Source organism: Anser anser (genome assembly GCF_964211835.1).
Source record: "Anser anser genome assembly, chromosome: 11".
In the NCBI taxonomy this organism is placed as follows: Eukaryota; Metazoa; Chordata; class Aves; order Anseriformes; family Anatidae; genus Anser; species Anser anser.
This window is the reverse complement of record NC_139732.1, coordinates 939,917-953,689: the sequence shown is the minus strand read 5'-3', so window position 1 is coordinate 953,689 and position 13,773 is coordinate 939,917. Positions and strand designations below refer to the sequence as shown.

Sequence of the window (13,773 nt, the reverse complement as noted above, 5' to 3'; positions counted from 1 at the left end):
ATACATACTTCCAGTCTAAGCAAGCACATGAAAGGCTTGGCTTGTCGCTTACCTAAGGAACCAGGAAAACAAGGGGAAGCTAGATTTTGCTTGTGTCCTAATGCCCATATAAAAATAAAGACAGATGAAATACCCTTACTACCTTGTTAAATTCCATAAGCCGGAAGAGAACGTGCTGCACACAGGTACAAGTAAAATCTCTTGCTGGCAGGTTTGCAGATACAAATTTTTTATTTACACAGGCAAGTCTATCTTTAGACCCCATTTACCTCTTTACATTTCTCGAATATTTACATGACTTCATGATGCTCCAAGAAGGGAGTGATGAACAAAAAGATTACAGAAACTGTCAAAAGCATAGCAAAAAAAACCCAACCTATCATTGTGCTTTAAAACTTATGAGCTAGAATAATGTAGAAGAAATGTAGTTTTAGCACTTTGGTCCTAACGGTCATGCTCTAGAAGACACTTAAATAGCAGAGGGGATTTCAGAAGTGACCGTATCCAGAGGTTGCCAGTGACAATTCATGAGTGAATCGTAGAGTTCTTCGCTTGTCTCCGTGAATTGTCTGTTCATTTCATCAACATCCAAGTAGAGCTGTGGATCTGAAAATAAAAGCCTGGTAAGTCCAAGTATCAAATCTGAGGCATGCACACAAAAAAACTTCATGTGAAATGGCTAATAAAATGTATTTTAAGCTAAGTGTAATAAGCTATTAGATCTACTAATTTTAGTGAGGTATTTAGTCCTCTAAAATTTTGAGCCTCACAACTCCAACTTTTGGGAATTTGTATATTAGAAGGCTGGGACTAGAACTGTCTTTCAAGATAAAGACAAAGACAATGTTTAAGATAGTAAAGATAACGTTTAAGGATAATCAGCCATGAAACCCTCCCAAGAGTCATTTAATTCACTTCTACGGCAATACACGTTACATAGGATAGTTTCTAAACACTAACACAAAATGCCTCCACGTGAGGTACTTTGCAAACCTTCCAGGACACAAATATGTTTTGTACCGTATTTGTAAGTGCAAGCTGAATCCTCCTTTTGGAATCTGCAACATAAGCTTTTACCTCAGGGTGGAGAACAAAGCTTTTGCATATTACTGAGTTTCTAATATAAAATCTGTTTAGCGGAACCAATACAAAGAACAAAATTCTGTCTTAGACCATTTTCAAATGGGAATGAAGGCACAGGTACAAGAAACCTGCTGCGAAGCATTGACAGTGTCCCGTTTTACTTGATGCGGTCAGTGTACGCTGTATCAGCTTTAAAACCCCAGCTGATTGCAGATCAACCCCACAGAGGTTTGACCTCAGCTGAACTTTCAAGATGTTCTTCATCCAGTAGAGGTTGGCTTGTATTGTTAAAAGGCACAAGGATGGCTAAACTCAAGTGACAATGATAGAACCCTTATTACCGTCAGTAATTAGGTCATCACCGATTGCAGTCATAACTGAAGATTCCTGAAAGACAGAAAAGGCTAAGTTTAATCATAACTCATTTCAGAAAGCATCACAGATTCAAAGTGCTGCAGTCTCAACCCATTCCTTCTTCCTACAACTACAAGGATAGATGGCATTTTATCTATTTATTTTAAGAAGAAAGCCAATATTACAGTACAGGTTGGAAGGGACCTCCGGAGGTCACAACTAATACATTGACCACGATAAGACCACTTACAACAACTGTTTAATTTGCTTTAAGCAAAGCAAATCAGAAGAACAGGAACAGAAGAAGCGTACGCAATTATGCTGTCAAAACCATTCTTTGGTATGCGTGAACAAATAATGGTGTATAAATCACTAATTCTATGGATTTACTATTTAAGCACTTAAATACAAACACCTCTGAATGGAATCTGCTCTTTTAACTTCACACTAAGCAGAAAGCATGTTTTCAACTTCGGATTCTTTTTGCTGATTCACACAAATCTGTACAACGTATTATCTGTGAAATATTTTCTTTACAGCAAGCGTGCACTATCTTTACCTCAAAAACAGCTGGAGCCATTAAAGAATCTCCTAAAGAGCAGTCTCCAACAGCTTGCATGCTGTCATAGGGAGCATAGGAGCTGTAGTTGTAGTCAGCGTAAGCATCGTAACTCTTCTGCGAGTGGTAGTTCTGGTAATCTTGGCAATAAGCATTATAGTTGTATGACTGGTACCGCTGCAATTCTGCTTTCAGTCTGAAACATGAGAAGTTGCATACAGTCAGAGAACAAGAGACTGTAAACCCAGTTCTGAACTTAAACAATTTGTCAGCTTACATACTTCAAAGCTTAAAAGGAAGCTTTCCTAAACAGTCACCTAAGTGACAGCTTAAGTCACAGCTCAAAACCTCATTTCTATAGAAGCAAGCATCCTCACCTTTGCCAATACCAGAAGGAATTGTTCTCATGGATTAACTCCAGAGCCTTGACATGGTTACCTGTACACATCAAGTATTTTTAGCGTTGGCATAAGCAAGCTGCTGCTATGTCTCTGTGCTTTGCTAAAGATTGATTTAAGACCAGAGACATTTATCAAGCACAGCTGCTTTAAAGATGCAGTCTTAACCCTTCTATCTTTTGTTTGGTTAATTACTAGATCTTATTTCCAGAAAGAAGTGAATGGAGTCAGATTATCCATTTCAAAGAAGCATCTGACGCTGCCTGTTAGTTTGCCATGTCTACCTCCACCTGCTCAGTTTTTTTGTTTGTTTAAAGTCCATTAAACATTCAACAGCTGCCAACTATACCGCTCAGGTGAAGTCAGTCTTGCTTAACAACACAATCGCGATTCTCCAGCGTGACGCCTTATTATTAGTGGGAGAATTACAAAATACGCTGGTTCTTAAGAAGAAAGGGCCAGCTGATTAGCTTTCACTACTTTCCCTTTCAAGATTTTCTCAGGGGCAGCTTCAGACTAATGACAAGAACCAAGACAAGTGCTATCTGTACTAAAACTGAGGTACACTGCATAAAGAACATTCAGATAACCCAGCTGCATATTCAAAAAAATCCGCTGTTTAGACTTGTCTTCACTGATTCTGTACAGGCAGACCTCCTGTGTCTGCAGTGCCCAGTTTCTCTGACTTGAATTGGGGATGCAGAGAAGTGAGTTCTATGCTTTTGGGGAAGAATACAAGCTGAAGGCATTCTGAAATAGCTTCCAAACTAAGCAAACATGAGGGACAAACTAATCCAATGGCTGGGTATTTCAATGCTAAGAGAGCACGGTACTCAGCCATTCAGAAATGTATTACTGATGTGTATTTTAATACCTACATTTGTTTCAATACTGCAAAGCTACACAAGTTCTAATAAAGAGGTAATCCATTGTCTTGTTACTGTAGTAAACAAACAGAAGATACATCATCTTAGGTCTTCTGCTTCCAACTGCACTCTTCCTACATACAGTTGTGTAGGGAAGGAAAATCTGAAAATACTGTTGACGTTCTTCTGGATAGCCGAAGCAAGAAAACATGTTTGTGGCTTATTCTTGTTTTCAAAATAAAACAATATTAATTTAATCAAAAAATTTTGGCAAAGAAGTTTGGACAGTGCTCTCTTGGAGAAGAGCATTTCCATTCTAAAGCAGAAGGAGGCAACATTTGCAGAATTATGCTAGGTAAACAGAAACAGAAGTGTCATTTTTTACTATTTAACAGAACACACAAGCTAACCTCATGAACATACTGAAATTGTTTATATGAAGTCCTGTTTTGTCAGTATCCTGGATCAAAGTTCATCAAATTTGGTATCAATTCTTTAACCGTTCAGAGACCTGAATTGCCTTAAATAAGTGATAGAACTGAGCCGGTAGAGTAAGAAACCCTCTCAGGAAGTGCTAAGCTTTAAACTCCCCATTGCCCTAAGCTCATGAAAAGCAAAGAATAGCATTCTAAACCTGTTCTAGTAATAACGCCTTTGGCTTTCTCCCTGCGTTCCCATTTTTCCCCCCCACTTCTTTCCTGTCAACCCACTGTAAAACTAGTTATGTGCTTCTCTCAAACTAGAGGGAAAGCTCTAAGAACAAGAACTCCCTAGCATATAAAACCACTTCTTGTCCCTTCTACCTTATGCAGGCCCAAACCTGAAAATATTTTCCAATGCATTCAGCTTTGCTACTGTTGAGAAACAAGGCTGGTTACAATGGCAGCTAAGCCCAAGTTGCGCTGTCTGGCTAGACTTAACAGTTGGATTCCCCCAGCCATCCTGAAGCAGGTTGATGAATCCAGGGAGTCAAAACATAGGACTTCTGCATTTCTGGTTTTGTAGACTGCATCCTGTGTACAGCCACTACAGCAAGGGCCACAGACTTTCCAAAGGCAGAGCTACAAGAATCCGATTATTTAGAATAACTGTATCAATGCACAACTCCTTGGTTACCTTTTAGAAATTCCTATGCTCAGCCGGATTCCTTTTCCCCCCAGACCTGGTGCGTTCTGGCAGTCTTGCAGTGCCCTCATCTGATCACCTTGCTCACCAAATCTGACATAGGCATACCCTCTACTATTTTCAAAAGGGAGAAAACCAATTCTGGTATGCATAACAGTTACAAAGCTAACGAATTCAGTTTCTGTCTTCTACAAAAAACAGAAGATAGCAGCTACTATAGCTTCTATTACTTAAGCAACCTCTCTGGCATGTGCACGTGCACAGAAAAGGCTTTCACCAAATTAAAAAACTTGGGCCAGGAGCAAAAAGCTTATTCCTTGGTAGCATTAAGATGCAACTCACTGAGAGCCAGCAAAACAATACATTTTAAGTGTTCTCTGCGTAAGTAATCAGATTCCATATTTCTGCATATACAGCAGTTAATCAGTTAGCACTAACCCACTCCTTTTGGAGCCACAAACTTTATTGGTCACAAACACCAAGAGCTGGCTGTAATTATCTGAACCAGTATTAACCGGTACCTCCGAACTCTTCAAACAAAAATATCTTTCAGGTGCTCTTAGAAGAACAACATCAATTGCCTGCAACAATTTGATGGCTTTGCTAAACGGAGCACTGAAAAGCACAGTGGTACAGTTTCTTTTGTAGCCTGTTCAGAAATTATAGCCCCGTGCCTACAGCTTCAAATCAGGCCAAGCTTACCAGCCCAACTCTTACAGCTTAAGTTCACTGCACTCGAATGCCTTCAAGACGTGCTTTTAGGAGCCATGGAGAAGAACCCTCTGGTAAGACCACCATTATAAAGTACTGAGTGTTGTTTTACACTTAAAATAGAACTATCTGTTACAGTCATTCATCAGCTTTCCCTAGGCTGCTGCTCTCTCACTACTGAATGTGATCCTGCTCTCAGTTTCCCACTAACTTTTTCCCCCAGCGTTTATAGCCTCTTTTCATCTATGACACTTTTAAGGGACTACACCGTGTTGAAAAATGCTGGTTAACATTTCCTTTTACACAAGGTGCCTCATCGAATTTTCCTGACTAAACCAAACCCCAGAACCTTAACTAGAAGAGGAAGCACACAAACACACACGCCTCCCTGGCCACCATATCTCCCCAAAACATATCTGTTCAGTAACAGACCAACTGTAAGAATACTGCGATTAAAATCAGTATAGCTCTATACACTGCTTTTGTTCGGGATTACTAGCTAATGTCCTTTCCCTTACCCCTTCTGGAATTAATACTGAATTCTGTACTCCAAAACGTGGTTCTTAAGTCATACAAATGACATTTAACAATCAGAATTTTTCCACACAGTGATCCTCAATAAAAACTTCAATCCTCTACTGCAGTCTTTCAACAAATTAAAGGAATACAAAACTGGCTAATAACTGTTCAGTGATTTTTGGACCTTTGTAGCACTAGAGTAACAGCAGTACACTCTGCAGCATAGTTGCAAGTACGTGGGAATAAGATACTCTCTCTCATCTCTTTTTTTCTCTGAAAAGTGTGAGGCCTCTATTTCACCCTACTAAAGATTTTACCACCAACTGTACTGCTAGCATTGAGACACTGCAACTTCTGTGCTTGTATGAGATGCAGGACAGGTTCCTTAAGGTGTCGCAATTTTTTGTCTAAACCTAGTGTTGAGATCAAAAAAGGGATTGCTACTAATTGCGTACGTATCAATAACCAGGACAGAAGACATGCTGCATATAGGAATTAAACTTTTTCTAAAGCTCTAGTACATGAACATATCAAATCCCGCAGATTTTTTCTAGTATGGTTTCAGAGGTCTTACTTGATGGACATAAGCGCACAAGTGAAGACAAAAGATATTCTGTTTACCTGAAGTACATGAAGGTTTGAACTACATTCTAGTCCTGATCTTTCCAGTCAAAACTGTTTAAAAAACAACCCACCAAACAGTAAAACAAACAAGAAAACCCCATGCTTCCTCTCTACATAAAACTTTTCACAATTGTGTTTTCTGCCCACCACCTGGCTTTAAAAAGTATACGAACTTCTTTGAAAGATCATGTTTTTAGTCTGAACTCCAAATGAACAACGTGTAGGGCATGTAAAGAACAAGCACGTCATTAATGAAAGCTTTTCTCTAAAAAGGATAAACTTATTCTTGGGGAAAAGTGTGGAAACAGATGTTATCTAGGCAATATTCCTACAGGAAAAACGAATAATTTTGCCACACCTCAAAGGAAAAAATAATTGTGCTTAACAGGTAAGAAAATAAAAAAAATCAGAGCAAACCAAAAAATAAATCACAGAATATGCATCCTCGTTTTAATCATTAAGGATTACCTTTGAGCTCTGCTTTGGTGCTTGGCTTTGCACTTTCACAGGCTACACACTTCGTGGCCTCTGCTTTGTTTTGAACCAAGCAGGTCTCCCAATCCCAGCTTCCTTCAGGCTTCTTGAATTTGTCTAAATCCAGAAATTCTCCAGAAGGAGCAGAAAATGCAGATGCACTGCTACTGGTCACAGGTGTTGGACCCTCTGTGAGACAAACAAGACAGTTAACCATCCTGTTTGAACATGAACTATAAAATGAACATTAACTTTTAAATTTGATTTGTCAAATCCCACAGAAATGTTCAAAACTACTCCGCAACTCCCCCCCCCCCCGCCCCTGAAAAAAATAAAAGCCACCAAAAACCCACAAAGAAACAAAGAAACAAACAAAAAAACCAGAGTGGAACTCAAAGCTTCCAAACAACACACAACTCTGTTCAGCACACAAGCTTCTGCTGCTGTTGACCACAGTGTAACCTCCATAAAGAGGCCTGACAGGTGCCTTTTAAAAAAAAGGTGCCTTTTAAGAGAGAAGCAGAAGATAACGCTTCAAATTCAAAACCGGAAAGACAAGAATGGCTCTTCCCTTCCACAGCACACGCAGAAAACTTTTATCCTAGTATTACTTGCATCGCTCTTCCTCCTGACAAGTGCAACGTAACCGTGCAATTCACTGCACCATGGTCACAGTAAACCCCTCATTTCCAAAATTCCTCCTTGCAATGGCAAGAGCCTCAGACAAAGATGCCGACTGACCGCTCAGAGGTTGGAAGTCCAAGAGAATCAACTCTGTCTGAAATCCATTATCTTACCTCATGAAATTTCAGTCTTACCGCACAGGATGATTACAAAAGCCCGGTCTAGTCCATCTTAATTTGTTTCTTCCACGATATATTTGCACAGGTGTTTTTCGATGTAATGGCATGTTAAATGACATTTAGAGTCAAAGTTAGAATTAGAATCGTATTTTAAAAACAATACAACCACGCTCAAAATCAATTACGGTCACACACAATGGGAAACAACCCAGTACTGCCCTGAAGAAGTTACCCAGCGGGTCACTCGCTTTCTTGAAGCCTACCACTGACCTTCATAGGCATCTCTCTGCTTTAGCTTAAGACTAGTTAAGACTACACTGTCTTGAAATCTGGCTTCACATCTCCCCTCAATTACATACAAACGGTGAGTAGAGGCATTTTGGACACATTCTGTAATTTTTTTTACTTATTTTTTGAAAGAGAAAAACGCAGTCATTTTTAACTCTTTCTATGGAGTTCTCATTTTCGCCAGTGAAAAATCACTATGTTGTTTTTAAATTAAGTCACTCACTTCAGCCACCTTCCCTCACCAGCTGCAAAGCCGGGGGTATCTGCATTGATCCAGCTCCGTACTAATACATTTCACAATCAGTTCAATTTATGCGACAGGCTGGAACCTGGGCTGAGACCTCTGAAGTGCCTGTAAACCAATCCTGCAGACAGCCGCTAACCCATCAACCGTACCTGGGAATCGTGTTGCTTAAAATATTCCATATATGCAACGTACTTTTATTCTGTACAAGATTCACAGAGGCTAGGATGGAAACAACAGGAAAAAAAGGACCATACCTGGTTTCTCAGACTGACAGGCTACACATTTGTTATCTTCCGTCTTATTTGGTACAAGGCATATTCCACAGTCCCAAGAGCCTTTCGCCTTCTTAAATTTGTCTCCAAAGCCCAGAGTGGCTGTTGTGTCAGTGCTGCTCGAGGAGGATGTCACTGTCACCGAGCTGTCTGTGACCACTGGTCATGTCAGAGCAGGCATTACTCCCGTTCCAGGTTTTGGTGTCTCACATGCTATACATTTTGTAGCTTCCGGTTTGTTTTGGACAAGACATGTATCACAATCCCACGTTCCAGGTACTGTTTTGAATTTGTCTCCAAAGCCCAGCATCCCTGCTGGGGGCGCTGCTGGCTTTGAGGTGTCGCATTGACTTGAACTTACTGTCTGTTTCATACTCTCAACTGTTGAGGCTTTAGTAGCTTGACAAGTTACACATTTGTCCTTTATGTCTTTGTTTTGCAGAAAAGGGTCACATGTATCAGATTGCCAGTACGATGCTTGTTTAGAAGTCTCTTTACCTGCAGAAAAAGTTGTTATTGCAGGCCTAGTATAAACCACTGTGCTTGTTGTAGGTTGTGCAGACGTAGAAGAGCGTGTTTTCAACAATCCAAAGTCTAGGAAGCAAGAAAAAAAAGTCTTCCTGTTAGCGCAGCACCTCACTACATGTAACTAAGTGACTTTACTAGAGGGCAAAAATTTCAACTCAGGTGCCAATGGTTACAACTAGACATTCAGACCGAGCGCAACAGGAAGTCCCCAGAAATCTTATCTAAACGGATGAAATTTCATCTGCTGCACTGGGTCACAACAGAACATTTCGTTAAAGCTTCATTTAACTCTTTGTTTCCAAGCAAGCTTTAAATCAACATTTTCACTGGTCGATACAAGTACAAACAGACAGTAGCTGACTGAAATCTGACAGTCCAACGTGGAATGGAAATAATACAATTTGATTAAGACGCGATGCCCAATCGAATCAGATTTCTAAAGCTCCTCGTTCCGTAGCAGATGACTCAAATCTACTCCAGTAACTGTACAGAAGTTTGTACTCGGAGCAGCAATCCATACGGTATTTTCCCACAGATGCTGAATATTAATTAAATAATAAAAACTCAAGACAATTGAACAACTGTCTAATTTTCTATAATTAGGACAACTCCTTATTTAAAAGGTGGCAATTTTAACAGAAAAGACAAGCTACTAATACAGAAAGACTAAAGGAAATGCATCTTAAACAGCAGCTCAAGTTGCTTGTAAATCTACCTTGAACATAGTTGTTTTGTGGTTTGTTTGTTGGTTTTTTTTAATCAAAAATGAAGTCTTCGAACAATGTGGATTTAGATTCTGCTTCTTTTAAACCGATAAAGAAAGTGAATGTCACTTCACTCAGAGGTCTTTCCTTAAACAAAATGCACAATGTATTTTCTCTCACTTAGCTCTTTCCAACAGAGAAATGTGCTGCCTTCTTAACAAGTATGTAAGTTAGAAGAAGACTTTTGGGAAAAGATCAAATTCAATAAAGCCCTTTTTCTTAAAAGATATCTTTTCCACAGACACACTTTATGAAACTGTTGAAAACAATTGCAATTGCTTAAAAACAAAATTCAGAAAAGGGTTTTTAACGTAAAACACTCCACTTCTGTTTGCAGTTTAAATTTTAATCCACAGGAGCCATTGTAAGCTAAGGCCCAAAGATTCGCAGCTTTCGCCATGTATTTGGAACTGAAGCTCTTTCCTATTCTTTCTTCACCTGGGCTGAAGGTGGGACAGGAGTGTTGAGTTTTACAAACATTTCCTTTTCAATTCCACAAATTGTATTTACTTAAAATGAAACACCGATTATCTGGCTAATTCTCTTAGTACCTCATTTACAATTACATCCTAACACGTAAAGGAGATGCAACCCATCTGCTTTTCATCTTGCAGTTTTACTTCCAGCAACAAACACCACTTAGAATAGAAGGGGGCAGATGCACCCTAACAAACGCAGCGCTTAATGTAATGCTCTCCTACATTCATATTTATAGCAGATACTCTATTAACCATAAGTCGTGTGTTGGTTTTTTTTTAATAAAAAATGCTAGCGTATTTTTTGCAGCATCTTTTTAAAAGGAGTTCATTATCTCACCAGGATTTTTTAGAACGTCTAAGACGCTTCCTTCCTTTAATACGTGGGCAGTGGTGAAGGGACCACCAGCAAAATCTTTGACCTCCTCTTTCTGTGTGTTGATGTTGGTTGAGGTGGTGGTGTCTTTTGAAACAAAAGAAAACAAAAACAGCTTTCACAATGTGACCTAGTTAGAGCAGATTATACTCACTTTTGTTAGAAACAAGAATTTCCAGCTTTCATGCTTCTCACATAAGAATCTTCACAAATTCTACTTACTTTGCAATGCTTTATGATTACAAGCAAAACAAAAAGCAACAAAACAAAACAAAAATTATAAAAGCAGATCTGTCACTGGAAAAATACTGCAGAAGTCCAACACTGCCTGGAATTGCTAGCATGCGCAGACAGGACAGATTGAAGATTTAATAAAGAAAAAAAGGAAAATCAGCACTTCAGATCTGAAGTGCTAAAGTTTCAGTTACCTAGGGTAAGAAAGGGCGTCACTGGAGTACCACTGGGTCCAGAAAGTTCTGCCGATTTTACAACGGGAACACTAAATGTAAACCCAATCTGCTATGAACAAGAGAGGTTTTTCAGATTCTCAAGCCACAGGAACTCCAATCGAATGCACACATAAAACCAAATCTGAAAGCTGCTCTTCACATTTGTAGCACGCATGCTGAATGACAAATTATAAGCCAGAAGCCTACATACTTTTCTCCATCAAGGCAGATTCTGCTTTAGTGTTCTGCAACAGCCTACTAAATGCCTAAGAAAAAAAGTCAAGCTCCTTTATTATTTTACTTACAGAAGACGTAGGTAGCACTTCTGCCTCAGTAGATTTCACAACTGGAGATGAAAACGCAAACTCAGGACTGCTAACAGTACTTGTTGGTTGTATCTGTATTTTCAAAAGAATTAAAGGTTTATATTTAAGAGCAACAACTACCTGAATTCACTACCCAACAGAAGTCCCGCAGTGACGTCGAAAAACCTGATGTTTGAGTTATTTTGCAGATAAAAGTAATAATAAAACACAGGGAAGTTTCCAAGTGGGTATAGGACAATATCTTCAAAACCAAATTCCAGAAACTGAGAGGAAAAGCTGGAGATGCTACTTAGGTCTAAATGCACGGAAAAGCAAGCCAGGAAGCTGAAGAACGGCAAACTCAGCCCAATGATACTCCAAGAACTTCAGCAAACACCTCAACATGTTAAAGCAGCTGTCTACTTCAAACCGTACAAAAAATATTTCAAGTACTCTGGAACAGATTAATGTTTATTTTATTGCAATAATATGCCAATTATTGCACCCTAGGCTCATTCTATGTGAGGCTCATATGACCACGTTACCTCTAATTTAATAACTTAAATAAAGTTGTGGTTTAACCATTGCAGGCAACTAAGCACCACACAGCCACTCGCTCACTCCCTCCAAGTGGAACAGGGAAAAGAACTGGAAATAAAGAAGTAAAGTTGTTAAATTTGAGGTAGCATTAATGACTCATCGCATGTAATGGCTACCTGGAAAGACAAATGCCATAACCCTGTACATACTCCCCACTCCTTCCCCTTCTTTCCCCCAGCATTTATTGCTGAGCACGATGCTAAATGGTGTGGAATATCCCTTCAGTCCTCTGGGCTCCGCTGTCCCGGCTGAGTGCCCTCCCAGCCTCTTGTGCATCCCCGACCTCCTCGCTGGCAGGGCAGCGTGAGAAACAGAAAAGGACTTGTCACTGTGTGAGCACTGCTCAGCAACAGCTAAAACACCAGTGCCTTACCAACACTGTTTTGCTCACAAATCTGCAACACAGCATCATCTACTACGAAGAAAATTAACTCTACCCCTGCCCAAACCACTATAAATAACTTGGCATAAAGTCCACACCCCCCTTCCCCCGCAGACTTCCACAGCATTTGAAGCAGTTATACAATCACGTTAAATGGGAGTTGGCAGGCTCTAAGACTGAGAGAAGCAGAATCAAAACATTTATGCCTTTTTCCCCAAACTGGCATACAACCCCAATTCATTCAGCTGCGTAGAAACTAATATTTGTTAGTTTCATGAGCACCACAGAAAAAGTCAACTCGCAATAAAGCAGTATACTCATTGTAAACATTATTTATAGCATAAAGATTTACCTTGCCCGCCGCCGTCGCTGCTGCATCTGCCATGCCTGCCGCCTCCGTTGAATTTGCCACGCTTGTCGTTGCCGCTGTTGACTTTGCCTTGTCCTTTGTCATCAGCAGATATGGCATGCCCGCCGCCATTATTGGATATGTCAAGCCTGAGGGCACTGTTGAACACGTTATGCCCGACGTCGCCGTTGTATAAATCATGTCCTCCACCTCCTCCTCTGATAGATCTGTCAAGTCCTCCACCTCCGATGGATCTGTCATGCCCTCCACCTCTGATGGATCTGTCATGCCCTCCACCTCTGATGGATTTGCCATGCCCGTCGCAGCTGCTGGAGTTGCCGTGCTCATTGCTGCTGTTGAAACAGCGCTCGGTGACGCTGAGACAGCGCTACTACCAACGAAACTAGAATTGAACTGAGGCAGCGATGCAGCACTGATGGGTAGGGGTATGTTCGGTAGCACTGGTTCCTCCATTTCCTAAAGTTGCAAATTTTAATTTTTCTTATACAAGACATACTACTTTCTCACCCCATCCCACCCAATTTATTAACAAAATTAAATAGAACAAAAATCCATACAAATTAAGAGAAAGCAAGTTTCCAGAAGAAATCCCGATCTCCCCACCTCTGTCTACCACGTCATTTTAATTTATGGCAGGCCTGCTTCCACATTATACTCTATTCAACAACTGTACAGCAAGAACACTGAAAGTTAACTCAAAACCTGTGCGGAACAGAGATGCACAGATCACATTTTTTTTCTTTCTTCTCTGTACTTTAGTCATCAAAGCTCTAGAGAAGCATCATCCTTTCTAACTACCCTCGCATGGCTTCAATTAAGAGTACACTCTCAAGACAAGTGAGAAAGTGTTCCTCTTGCAAAATTAGGCAGGATAGCTGCCAAAGTTTCTAAAGTCATTACAGCAGTGAACGTGGAAAAAGGTAATGTTTAAAGAAGCAGGTAGGTTCAACAACCAAACTAAACACAAAAAGCACCAAAGAAAGTCAGACTAGCAGCACTGAAGATTGTGTTCTGGTAAATACAGTCTATACCATGTATCAGGATGCAAATATAAAAATCAGAAAACAGCCTCTTAACAACTTCAATTTTCATCCCTGCCACTTACTTTATTTGATTACTAAGATTGGATGAGTTATGTTTTAAATGGCATAGAAAATCTGACCAAAATTTGTACAGTACTATCATGATCTACTTAGAAAT

The 13,773-nt window shown here is 39.9% G+C and overlaps 1 protein-coding gene across 1 annotated transcript; it reads right to left on the bottom strand.

Moving 5' to 3' along the window:
- Window positions 1–221: 221 nt before the first annotated feature.
- Window positions 222–8,027, bottom strand: LOC310905452 (uncharacterized protein C6orf52). Its single transcript, XM_083851740.1, has 4 exons — window positions 6,708–8,027; window positions 1,997–2,192; window positions 1,425–1,470; window positions 222–606 (listed from the first exon to the last, which is right to left on the bottom strand). The coding sequence occupies exons 2-4, from the start codon at window positions 2,054–2,056 to the stop codon at window positions 470–472; spliced, it is 243 nt and encodes an 80-aa protein (XP_083707866.1). The 5' UTR covers window positions 2,057–2,192; window positions 6,708–8,027; the 3' UTR covers window positions 222–469.
- Window positions 8,028–13,773: the final 5,746 nt, after the last annotated feature.